At 30.9% G+C, this 13,800-nt stretch overlaps 1 protein-coding gene and 1 pseudogene across 1 annotated transcript; both read left to right on the top strand.

Annotated features, from left to right (window-relative positions):
* Positions 1–4,063: 4,063 nt before the first annotated feature.
* On the top strand, positions 4,064–5,543 carry LOC119675834 (annotated as a pseudogene).
* Positions 5,544–6,259: 716 nt separating this feature from the next.
* Positions 6,260–13,728, top strand: LOC119683880 (esterase B1-like). Its single transcript, XM_038097754.1, has 6 exons — positions 6,260–6,370; positions 6,443–6,719; positions 10,657–10,807; positions 11,124–11,851; positions 11,914–12,607; positions 13,465–13,728. The coding sequence occupies exons 1-5, from the start codon at positions 6,360–6,362 to the stop codon at positions 12,379–12,381; spliced, it is 1,635 nt and encodes a 544-aa protein (XP_037953682.1). The 5' UTR covers positions 6,260–6,359; the 3' UTR covers positions 12,382–12,607; positions 13,465–13,728.
* The last annotated feature ends 72 nt before the right edge of the window (positions 13,729–13,800 follow it).

Here is a 13,800-nt window from a genome sequence, read left to right as displayed (position 1 = left end):
TCAACTTATAATTAAATTATATTTTTAACTCTATGAATTATTTTTTATTACAAAAAATACAAAGGTATATAGAGATTTAAAAGTATCACCCTTTCACTACACAAAGGTGATGTTCATAAGATTAATATCTCCATTAGTATACTAAAATTTGCGCAATAATTTTAATTAACTTAAAAATTAAAGACTTATTTTAATGTATCCGTGCATATTCCATTTTTCCTGCTTCATATGAAAAAAAACTACATACTTATACATACAGAAAAACAAATCCAAAGACAATAATTGAATTTTTTACAAGTATTACCAGATACTCATCATCACTGAAATTTAGAAATAACTGATCAGCTTATTAGGTCATATTTAGTTTTACGGACAAATGCCAGGTTTAACACTCATTTATAAACTGAAAGGGCGAAATACTACATGAAGTTTTGTTACTCAGAAATTCAAGCTTTTTGTTAATGTTTATAAGATTACAATCCAGGGCTTATGTAGTGCTTTCATTACAAAATGTAAGAAACTATTCCTTTTGCAGAAACGCAATTAACTATTATAATTATCACATCCATAACATTATATTCGAAAAAATATAATGTTGACATGATATAACGTTGTGACATGATTGAGAAACGAATTACAATTTGTTTGAAAGGCTAGTTGGAAATGGACAAAGATGGAAAAGCTCACACATATAAATTATAATATATATATATGTATGTCTGTATATGCACTAAAATTATATATGCATAGTGCCACTTGAGACGCTTCGTCCATATTCAATCATATATCAAAGCCTGACATTCAAGAATCTGTGAAGAATCTACCACCTACGAGGGCTGCTGTATATATTTCTGGCCTAATAGTGAAAATGCGAATATTTATCATCAAAAATTGTTTTATTATTTTATTGTATTTCAAAGTATTCTCTAGCCTGATTTATACAATATTGCATGCGCTCAACCCAATTGTCGAAGCACTTTTTCCACTCCTATTGAGACACCTCCAAAACATGGTTTCTGAACGTTTCAACAGCATCTTCTGGCGACGAAATCGTTGGCCACGCATTTTTTTCATGATGTACGGGAATAAAAAGAAGTCATTAGGTGCCAAGTCAGGGCTGTACGGCGGATGACCCATCAAGCGGAACAGTAGCCACATGACCAGTTTTGCCGAAGAAATATGCGACTTTTTGCTTCGAAGTGCTTCTTCCACGAACAACCTTCGTTGGATTTCGCTCGTCTTCGAAGATCCACACTGTCGATTGTTGTTTTGTCTCGGGCTCATATGCATAGATTTATTATTCGTTACCTGTGACGATCCTTAACTTCGTAAAAATGAAATTAAGTTAATTTTGAAAGTGTTCATACTGCCCCAAATTAAAGAAAATTTTATGTTTTTTGTTTACAAATCGAATGTTAAAAATTACAAGCTCTAAATACAATTTGTATCTGGAAATTTTTAAATTTTGATTATTATAGCAATAAAGGATGGCATTCAGTAGTTTTATTAGCTTTAGTGGTTTTCAGGTATGTGAATTATTATATCTCACTCTATTTTAAATTAATAACATTTACAGTTTTTTCTCTATATTCAAATTTTAAAATTTGCATTGCTTTCAAAATATTTTCCCAGGTTTATTAAAGTTAACTATCTCTGACATTTATTTAAAAAAATGTCGTCACTTTTTCGTTATCTCAACATTATCTTTTGCTTAAAATACCTTAATACCTTAATATTCCTTAATTTCAGCCTTCGTTTCAACGAAATTAAGGCCATTTTCTTAATTTCGTTCTATTTTTACAACTGAATTTTGTATGGAAAAAAAACAACTTAATTTCGCTGAAACGAAGATGACATTAAGATTTTTGCGAAATTAAAGTGTATTTGTACATAATATTATCGGCGAAAGTAAACAAAACTGTTATTTTACATTTGTTTATATCATATATGCGTAGTAAATATGTTTTGAAAATAATTAAAACGTGTAAAAGTTTATGTTTTGTGAAAACTGCTAAAAAGTGTAGATATAAAATAAAACGGAGAGTGAATTACAGGTAAAAACTTTCAATTATATATATATAATTTTTTCCTTTTTTTTTGCGGCAAGGAGTAGTGGAATGCCTACGCACTGACCATAATCCGACGGCCCGGAGAGTTAGTATTCGACTCGCACGGACTAAACCAACTCCCCCTCATTCCTAGAGACCTTGTCCTACCCCGGGACTATGTTAGTATTACTTCGAGGTAGGGTCTCTATTAGTCATCTAAGACTTCCATCGGTGTGACCTGCGTCCAGGCCCCGCAGCGGCTGCAGGTGATTAACCTTATCCTTCATCTTTGTGTGGTACATCTGTTTTACTCCAGCTGTCTTCTGTCAAGGTCTACTTTTTTCAATCTCAGGATCTTTTCAGCAAACATTTTTACGCGATTCCAGTTTGTTATATTTTCGATCATTTTTTGCGTTACCGTCCTGGGAGAGAAGGTACCAACTTGCGTTGTTAGTGCTTCTCGTTCGGGCAACCACTTATTGCACTCAAAGAATCCGCTCCGCAATATATGCAATTTGGTGACTCTACTTTGCGCATGCGGTAGAGGTAGCTGTTAAAGTATCCATGTCCCGACGGAAACTGAGTGAAGCAGTAGTTAACCTCGCCAAAGTCTCTTGCTAGCCAGTTTTTTAGATCTGGGATAAGCCTTGCGGTCATCGTCCACGGTTATCTGAGTCCCAGCGTTGCTGCCATACTGCAATGGTTCTGCGTCTTACCAACTGGTTGTCGGTGTTGTTGTTTCCCATTTCTTTTGCCTGCCAACATGTTTTTCGCTCTTGAGCCTGCAGGTCAATAGGAATATTTCCACTAATCACGAGTACCTCAATTAAATATATACGTATAAGTAAATTCTGTGTAATGTAAATACACAAAGCCATCGAACAGCTCATTATTGAAGTTTGGAAATTGTAAAAAGAGAAATAAATAATTAATAATATATAAAAATACTTAATAGAAATAATAAAATCGTTATTTTCTTTTAAAAAATTGTGCAAAACAGTTTTGATAATCATTTAATATATTTATATTAAAACTATTTAATAAAATATTTTCCAAATGCATTTTTCACAACTCTTCTAGTGTTACCTCAGTTATAATTGAAAGCGAGTTGAGTTTTACATTGATTATTGTAATATGGATAAGACTTCGGAACATGTTCCGAGAATCTGAACGATGAATCTCCAATGATGAATAGGGGTACTAAAGTATCGCAAATGTCCTTGCTCATGTCATTCACAAGGGGACATGATATTATATATGATTTAAATAAAGATTCTTTGTAAATTTTAGAATCATTGCATCGACTTGCGCTTTCATGTTTATATAACTGAAATGACATCTGCATATTTTGCGTTTATTAAACAATTCCAGGAAAATAAAAATATTCTATTTCATTGGTCCACAAGTGACAATAAAACGATAGAATTCCACCGTCTTAAGAATTTAAATGTAAAATTGTTAAAAGATGGAACCAGTGCATTGAGGAAAACCTGATTTTTCAAATCCATCATACAACCCTTTTTACATTTTTCTGCAAGTTTTTTTTAAGTGTTGTATTCTTTTTTTTAACATTTTCGGTATTAAAACATGAAATATTTTTATTTAAATTATTTATTCGTTGCACTTTAATCAAAATATTTGCTACATTTGACATTTTTAAAATTTGAATCATCTGAAATTTTTCCATATGATAAATCTGATATTTAAATTACAATGATTTGTCGTGTGAATCGTTATTTTTGCTTTTAAATATCAAACATTTTTGACAACCAAAATTGGGAACAAAACACTTGTGTGAATCCAGTATTATTATTTCAATACACACTTAATTTGTATGAAAGTGGTTGAAACACACATTTCGATGAGAATACTTCTTACAGAATATATCAGAATCATTTTATATATTCACGAGCTGTGTGCATATGCAAATTATTAGTTATATTAAAATAACAAATTAAATTGCATATATGCATATAAAAACTCCATACCGTTGCAATTATAGATTAATAAAGTATATGATATTGCAATACCGTCTACGTACCAATATTACTAAAATAGTAAATACAACTTATGGTAAAGTAAAAGGAATCGTTCGGAAAACTGTATATGATGAATAGGAATATGTCGCTTTCGAAGGCATACCATACGGAAAGCCCCATTAGACGAGCTACAATTTCGTGCACCACAACCTGCAGAGCCATGGGAAGGTGTACTTGACTGCATACAATCGAAGAGTTCACAATTACAAAAAGATGCTTTCTTGAGAGTTGTAGAGACAGTCTAAGGTACCTAACCTTAGACTGTCTATATTTGAACGTTTATGCGAAAACGTTCAAATTTTAATGAAGATCCAAACAATATAACGCTTATGGGCGAAAGTGCAGGTGCCGGTTCAACGCACGCTCTAATGTTAACTGAGAGAACTAAAGGTTTATTCCACAAAGCCATTTTACAGTCGGGAAGTGCTTTATGTCCATGGGCGTGCACACCAATCTATGATTTGGGCTATCGTTTAGCATGCGCTTTAGGTTACAAGGGCAAAAATATTGATGTCTTTCGTTATTTGTCAAAATTAAAACCTCAGAGAATTCCTAAATGCAGTAATAATCTTTTTACAGCACATGAAAAGATGTTAAAACAACAACTATTTGGATTTGTGCCTGTAGTTGAGCCTTATTTTGCAACTGACTGCATTATACCAAAGCCGTCGAAGGAAGTGTTGAAAGATGCCTAGTCTAATGACATACCGATTATTGTATGCGTAACTTCTTTTGAAGGACTTCTTTTGTATCAACATATCAAAAAAAAACCCTGACACAATCAATAAATTGACTGATTTTGTACATGTTTTACCTACTGAAGTTAAATACATAAAAACATAATTATGAGGAACTCAAGGAAATGGGTTCTAGACTAAAGCAAGCTTATTTTGGCAACAGGACACCTAATATAGATAATTATTAATGAAATTTTTAAACGTAAGATAAGTTTTATTTTAAAAGTAATTTAGTTTTCTCAAGTTGTGCATAATTTTCTACAGTTACTAGGCTACAAAAACTTTTTCCACGGATTTATACGCACTGTCATGCCCGACTTACATATGGTCCACATGTTCCGACTTACTTTTATCGTTTCGATTTTGACTGGGAGCATTTCAATAATTTCCGCAGTCTAATTTCTGATAAAGGTGTGCGAGGTGTTTGCCATTGTGATGACCTCTCTTATTTATTTTTCCATGCGGTAGCTTCAAAACTTTCTAAGGATTCTGAAGAGTTTAAAACTATTCAACGCATGATTGGTATGTGGACTACATTTGCCAAAACTTCCAATCCCAATTGTAATGAGATAAACCCCAATATTCGGCAAACAGTTACTAGTGATAACAAAACACCAAAATGTTTGAACATTAATAAGGAATTGGATTTTATAGACTTCCCTGAGCAACCAAAAATTGATGTCTGGAACAGTTTTTATACAAAAGAATCATTATTTTAAAGAAATCATGTAGGAAAAAGAGATTATACACAATAATTTTTTAATGAAATAGTAAAATTAATTTAATATAAAAAACTCATTTTTAAATTTAAATTAAATTATAAAATCCTTAAAATGATTTACTAACATATTACACGGTAATCAAACCCCACTTTTAAAATACACTTGTTCCAAAATCCCATGTTCGTCTGTATTAAAGTTTTAATTTTTTTTTGGTCTTTTCATCCTTAAAATCAGATAAATAGATGAGTTCTTTAAAATAATTATTAATTTGATGTGTCTGCTTTTTAATATATTATGGTTTCAAAGTTTTAATTTTTTTTTGTTCTTTTCATCCTTAAAATCAAATAAAAAGATGACTTCTTTAAAATATTTATTAATTTGATGTGTCTGCTTTTTAATATATTATGATTTCTTTTAGTTTATGGTTTAAGAAGACCATGAAAGTGAATTTTAATTTTTAGTAAAAAAATTAATTACATTTTAAATAAAAAACCATTCGGTGTTTCATTTGTACCATATCAAAATTTTGGAAAAGGAATCTATTATACATGTAAATGCAAAAAAATAGTTCATCCCATTGGACCAGCTTTTAGTAATACTAATATAGTAATACTAATATTTATTTTTATTGTTATCAACTTAGCCTTGATATTCAAATTAAACGTTTATATAAAAAATTTTAAATATAAATATTTAAAAATTGTAAAATTCCACATAGTTGCAATAGTAAATAAATTTTAGATTAATTCACAAGCAAAAACTTTTAGGCCCAGAATTTTGTCTGATTTCCTATTTCATTAAAATTCAAAAAACATGAGTAAATTGTAAGTATAAAATGAAACAGTTATACCTTTTATATCCTCAAATTTGTTGTAATCGATGACACACTATTATAGACCATCCCCAGAAATAATTGTTTATACTAATTATGGACCAATACAAGGACTACAACAATATTCTATATATAATGATTATTTTTATAGCTTCGAAGGTATTCCGTACGCCCGCCCACCAATAGGCGAGTTAAGATTTAAAGATCCATTGCCTCCACTGCATTGGAGCTGTGTGAAGGACTGCACCCGTAAAGCAGAGAAATCGGTACAACAGAATAAAAAGATGAACACAATCGTCGGAAATGAAGATTGCCTGTTTTTAAATATCTACACAAAAGCAGTAAGTTAATTATATTTTACTTAATTATTATATACTTGAACTAGACTAAAAGTCAATTATGAGCATCTGAAGTAAATTTTTGATTATTAATAACTATTTTTGATTGTTAAGAATCAGAGATCGTTTTTAAAGAAAAACAACACTGTTCAGAAGAAATTAAAGACGCATTTTGTGATATAATATTATTAAATAGTTTATATCAAATATTTTAAAAGCAACAAATCGGTTTCTCGTATGAAACTACTATAAATTGAAGTAGTTACTCCTTGGCCTATTTTGTTTGTGGTCAGTTTTTAATACAACCATAGTGCAGAGTAAGAAAAAAAATATACCGTCAATTATAAAAATTTCTAAATATCAAAACTGTTTTATTTTATTATTAGTTGTAATAAAATTAAAAAGTAAGAATTGTGAAGTTTACATCTCAATATTTTTTTTAGGTTTTTGCCTACCAGATATCGTTTGCCCTTATGATTTTGATTTGATCTAGTACTGATCAAAGACAAAACTTAATTCTGAATTTATTTGATGCCTTTTTGGAGAAAAAAAATATGAGTATATTACTATAGAGGTCAATTATAGAAATTTTACAAGACATTTTTAAGTTTTATTCTATTACAGTTTTTATAAAATAGGTTTTTGACCTCCTACATTTTAACTAAAATTAATAATATATACTATCTTACATGATGGTTTCCTTTCCTATTACTGTCTTATTTGCTCTATTACGGTTTTAGGGGCACTAGAAAGCAAAGAAACCTAAATAGTCCCACTAAAAGTTCAGCATATGTATCTACATTTATGGCCATATTTATATACATTGTGACCGAAAAGTTTCCGGAAATAAATAAATAAAACGCAAAATTCTTAATCTTCATCAATATTTATTTTATCTCCTTCAAAATATGCTCCATTAGAAGCGATACACAAATGCCAACGTTTCTTCCAATCATCAAAACATTTTTTATAGGCGCTTTCCGATATGGCTTTGAGTTCCCTCTGCGAATTCTGTTTTACGTCTTCTATGGATTCAAAACGCGTTCCTCTGAGTGGTAATTTGAGGTTGGGAAACAGGAAAAAGTCACACGGTGCAAGATCAGGTGAATACGGTGGCTGTTCGATGGTATTTATTGAATGTTTGGCCTTAAAATCGTTGATAATGTTGAACAAATTGAGGTGAATCGGAACAAGCCGGGCGTTGACACGTCGCATACACAAATTGTCCACCAAAATCAAACGAGCCATCTCACGACCGATGCCTAGCTCTCGTGCTATCTCTCTAACACTCACATGAGGATTTTTGAACACGATTTCCTTTGCCTTTTCAATGTTTTCGTCGGTGGTAGAGGTCGAAGGTCGTCCAGAACGCGGCATGTCTTCGACGGTCGTACGACAGTCCTGAAAGGCTTTGTACCACTCATAAACTTGAGTTTTCGATAAAACTGATTCCCCATAAGCCTTTTGTAGCATTCGCAACGATTCTGCACACGAAATTTCGTTCGAAAAACAAAATTTGATGCAAACTCTTTGTTCAATATTTTTTTCCATTGTTTTTTTCGCAACGCACTACTGAGGTGAACTGGTTTCAACAGCTGCCGTAAACGAACTGTCTGACAGATCGCGCTCATTTTTGGCATAGTAATTAAGGACAGTGCTGCCAAACTACATAAACTTAAAATATCGAAAAATATACAGCGCGCGAATTTTAAATGAGAATTTCCGAAAGCTTTTCGGTCACAATGTAAGTTAGATGTTCTTACATATGTACATATACATATATAGTAAATGTAGGTTTTAGAAGTAAATCATATTTAGTTCATGGTATTTAAGCTCTACCTAGATATTCGCACAATCGATGATTGCTTCTACAGTTGAAGTTATTGTCCACATTTACGATGAATAAATATTTCAAATAAAAATACAAAAAGCAGGCTACCAATGCTATATTGCACAATAAAGGAGTCCATGTAAACTCAAACATGTGGAAATGAATCGTTGTCTATGGCTCCTTGCCGGTTGTCAATAACAGTAACATTCAAATTTTATTTATTTTAATAAGACTTTAGTTCAAATATACCATTAATTTAAAAAAATACCACCAAACAATGTATTATTCAAAATACATCAATAGTTAATGAATGAATATTCTATGCTAAATATATGATAATATTTTATTATACGTAATACGTAAGTGTGTAGCACTCCTTAATATTTTTTTCTTAATATTTCTATTGCGAATATACATATTTAAATTCTATTCATATTTTACTAAATAACATTCCCATACCACAAGCAGATAATATGACGTACTTAAGTATTCACCTAGACAGACAACTAATATGAAGCAAGTATATTGAAGCCAAAAAGTTATACTGGCTCATTGAAAACAGATTCTCCCTGTGCCTAGGATATAAAGTACTCTTGTATAACAACTTCATAAAAGCAATATAGACTTATGATATCCTGCTATTTAGTAATGCTAGTGCTTCAAATATTGAAATTATCCAAAGAATTCTGTCAAAAATACTGACAACAAGCACTGATGCCTTATGGTATATTAGGAATGAAAGCATTCACCGAGATCTACAAATTCCCTTAGTTAAAGCTGAATTTGACAGTATAAGAAATAAGAAAAAATACAATAAAGGGTTCCCAAAATATGTTAACCCCTTAGCAAGGAATCTCACACTTCTATCCATTGCTTCCCGCCTAAAAAAGCCTAAAAAGCTCCTAAAATTCACTTTAATGGAATTTTACCCATTCATTTAACTGAAGTCCGTGATATAAGGTTTACTTGTTTTATTTTATATAATACAATGTATAGTTAAAATTGTAATATTATGTAATTAGTGATAAGATTTTAAAAATCATTGTTAGTCTCATTGGAAGAGAACATACAATAAATAAATGTATTAGTATTTAAAACAAAAATGCTACTCAGACGTGAGTTTTTAAACGCCTTTTCTATGCAACAATACAAAACATTTTTCAGATTGTCGGCAAAAAAACTGCTAAATATATCAGGGATTTTATTTGGTCACACAATATTCACTGACAAAATTTATTTATTTATTATACAGCCACATATCGCTCTTTTTTCATTACCAATTTCCTAGCAGTCTTTTCTATCCGTGTCGGGTGATCTGAATGAGCATACCTATACAGATAGTTTCAGGGGGATGGCGCCTTCAAAGTAACCTTCAATATTATATTATTGTTTTGAAACAAAATTAAATAATACTTGTAAGAAATGTGAAAAATTCGAATTTTTTTACTAATTTACATATATATATTTGACAGACATATATTTCTTAAATGATAGTTTTTCCGCGTTTTGGTTGCATAAAGTATAAAAAAATTTTATATCAGAATACCAGCGCAACTATCCCCGCCCACTACTTTCGCCTCTAGGTACGCCCATGGAGATTTGTCTGTCATAGAAGTGATATTATATAGACAGTCATGTGATGACTAGTTATAGTAATTTTACACCCTTTTTGGTTGGGACCAAAAGGCATCTTATACAAAGAGCCTTATATCAAATGAAATATAGACCATTTAATATGTAATATTTTCTCTGTCACTCAGATATGGTAGATATACACACAGAAACGCATATACATGTGCTCCTCAAAGGCATACATTTTAACATATATTACTGCTTAACACTGACTTGATCAGTGTTATTCAAAGGCTTTCGGCGCCTCGCTACATAAATGACCACCAAATTGTAATTCAAATTTCACTCTTTCTTTCGGTTTCATTTTTTTAACTTGCGTTAAAAACCAATAAAATAGTAAACGTGACAATAGCTCCCTATACAAGTCCAGCCGCTTTAATAATTCGAATTTTTCACATTACAACATTAGGGCCTTTATGTAAAACAGCCGTAAGTGCCATAGCATTTATATCTTGATATACAATATATAACTTTTAGATTGGGTCAAATGACTTAGTTCCTGTTATGCTTTTCATTCATGGTGGAGGATTTGACAGTGGTTCTTCAAGTCGACAAAACTTTGGGCCTGATTACTTTATGATGGAGAAGGTAGTACTCGTAACTATTAACTATCGTGTGGGTGCACTTGGTAAGTGTAATTAATTGTTTATTAAATTAGTAATATCCTTATTTAAGCATTAATTTTTGTACTTGTATTAAGTTAATGAATTATTTTTAATTATTTTTTTAATTTCGCATTAATTGGTATCATGTACTTTTACCGATTCTTCTTATGATTATTAGAGCCCAATTACTTGTTAAACATTTTGTAATTCCCCTAGTAGTTAGTAGCACACAAAATCGCTTTCTTATGATTATTAATAGAATCTTATTAACAAAAAGAATTAAATACATTTATACAAGGTATGTGTAGCAGATAAATAATAATATTTATAATATTATAGGATTTTTGAGTTTGAAAGACCCCGAACTGGATATACCGGGAAATGCTGGCTTAAGAGATCAATTAATGGCTTTAGAATGGGTTCGACACAATATTAGCAAATTCAGTGGCAATCCATACAATATTACATTGTTCGGCGAAAGTGCTGGTGCGGCATCGATACACTTTTTGATGATGGCACCCGCAGCAAAATGTCGTTTCCGAAAAGCAATATTGCAGTCTGGTACTGCATTAGCACCATGGGCAATAAATACCGTTGAAAATGCACCGTTTCGTTTAGCTCAATTGAATGGCTTTACTGGCGAGAATAACGATAAGAACGTCTTAGATTATCTTAGAAATCTCGATGCTTATGATTTGGTGCGTCATAACTTATTAACACAAGAAGAGTATTTGGCTGGCAAAATGTTTTCTTTCGGTCCAGTAATAGAACCATATCATAGGGCTGGATGCATCATATCAAAACATCCACGGGATATGCTGAGCGGAGCTTGGGGTAATCGAATACCAATAATAATAGGCAATACATCGTTTGAAGGGCTGCTTTACTACCGTTATGTACCAGCAGATGTTCTATCCGAGCTACATGTACATCCAGAATATTTATTGCCTGAGGAGGTACGACAATGTTTTGATTTGAAAACACAGCGACAAATTGCTGCTGGCATCAAAAAAATGCATTTCGGCAGAGAGGAGATATCATTAAGTAACATTTTAAGATACTGCGAAGTAAGTTACTAAATGAAGCTGAAATTAACACACATATTTTTCTTAACTTCTTTATTTTTCAGTTACTATCATTTAAGTTTTTTTTAAACGGTACTTACAAGACAGTTGAAGAACGCTCTAAGCTTCGCACACCCACTTTTTTATACCGGTTTGATTTTGATTCGCCGGATTTTAATCTACAACGTATTAAATATTTAGGTCACGCTATGAGGGGAGTGGCTCATACGGATGATCGCTCTTATTTGTTCTATAGTGAGAAAGCATGGAAACTGGAAGAAGAAAGCTTAGAATTCAAAACCATAAAACGTATGATTTCAATGTGGACAATGTTTGCTTATGATAGTAATCCAAACAACGAATTAACTAGGGAAGTGAAATGGTTATCAACTCACTGTTATGATTATAGAAACTTGAAATGTCTTAACATATCTGATGATCTTATTTTTACACGATTACCGGAATTACCAAAGCTGAGAATTTGGCGTAGGGTGCTTGTAGCAGCAAGGCATGCTATGAAATCAAAAATGTAGCTAATCGTATGTAACAACTATTGTATTACTAAAAGCACCAGGTATTGTGATTGAACAATACACTGAGGGGATGGCTTTGTAACCATAATATAGTTATTAGGCCGTGACAGTGTCAAAGATCCAGAAGCTGAAGTTTTGAGCACAAAGAAAAAATATGCAGACAAGTATTCTTTTATACATTTTTGTTTGTGTATTATCAAAGTTTCAAATCAATATCTACCGAACGGTAATGAAAAACAATATTTAAGTTCACGAATGTTATAATAATATATTCGTGTAATATTAATAATAATATATTCGTGTAGTTATGGTGCAACACAATACAAAAATAGAATAATATTATGTTTATAAGACACATCAAATATTAATCTTTTATTATTTGTAATTTATGTTACAGTGAATATATTATTTGTTACAATACATTTATACCAATCTTCAATTCCCGATCTCATGTTACATCTCACTCTTACTTTTACTTTTAACTAAAATACATAAAGCAGCTGAATATTAATTCATCATACAGATTTAATTTATTAAAATACTACTATTTAGTATACAGACAATACAATGAGATCTGTTCTTTATTATGAAATAAACAGTATACCAATTTTTAAACTATCCATAAAGAAATGACCTTCATTAGGATTTTTAAAATAATTTTTAAAACCATCATACTTTATTATACAATATAAATATGTAATAATTATGTTATATATATAATTCATAATTTAAATAAACATATTTTATATAATTTAAAAAGTTATTAGGTCCTTTTATAAGTATATGGTAGTTTCATCATATATATGATGGCGGACCTAAAGAGTATACTTAGATTGATAGTTTCAATCTTTAGATCCGCCATCATATATATGATGAAACTATACTTATAAAAGGACCAAATTTTTAACGAATATTATTTAAAAACTAAACTACTTGGAGTGTATATGATGTTAAATATCACCAAATTAATTTTAATTGTAATTAGTTTCATTATTTAAATGTTGTGATATATGTTATGTGAATGCAGCAATAGTTTACAACGGCTTTACATTATAATTGTAATAGTTTTTTTTATATTTATAGGATTTATACAATTTCTGATAGCGATTTGTATTATCTCCTGGGGTTCAACTGACAAAAAGAAAAAGCAACATTTATCATATTTTTACCAATAATCACAGTTCAGAATTCTTTTTACTTTGCTTGGAAAAGTGAAACTTCTGAATTTAAAATCACTATTCCAAATGCGAGCTAAATTTCGACAATTATAAAACGATTGTTTAATAAATAAATATTTGTTATCCATAATAGCAAAATTACCAATAAAGTGAAGTTCAAAAAGAAATATATTTTAAATAAATAAATACTTCTGGAGTCTACAATCTAGACTCCGTGAGGTAATGTACTCATTTAAAAAAA

Source organism: Teleopsis dalmanni, chromosome 2, assembly GCF_002237135.1.
Source record: "Teleopsis dalmanni isolate 2A chromosome 2, ASM223713v2, whole genome shotgun sequence".
Classification (NCBI taxonomy): domain Eukaryota; kingdom Metazoa; phylum Arthropoda; class Insecta; order Diptera; family Diopsidae; genus Teleopsis; species Teleopsis dalmanni.
The sequence above is the reverse complement of the archived record's forward strand: the minus strand, read 5'-3'. Positions and strand labels throughout refer to the sequence as shown.

Coding starts and splice junctions, on each gene's coding strand:
- LOC119683880 (XM_038097754.1), top strand. Junction 6,720..10,656: donor TAAATATCTACACAAAAGCA/GTAAGTTAATTA, acceptor TATAACTTTTAG/ATTGGGTCAAATGACTTAGT. Junction 11,852..11,913: donor ACATTTTAAGATACTGCGAA/GTAAGTTACTAA, acceptor TTTATTTTTCAG/TTACTATCATTTAAGTTTTT.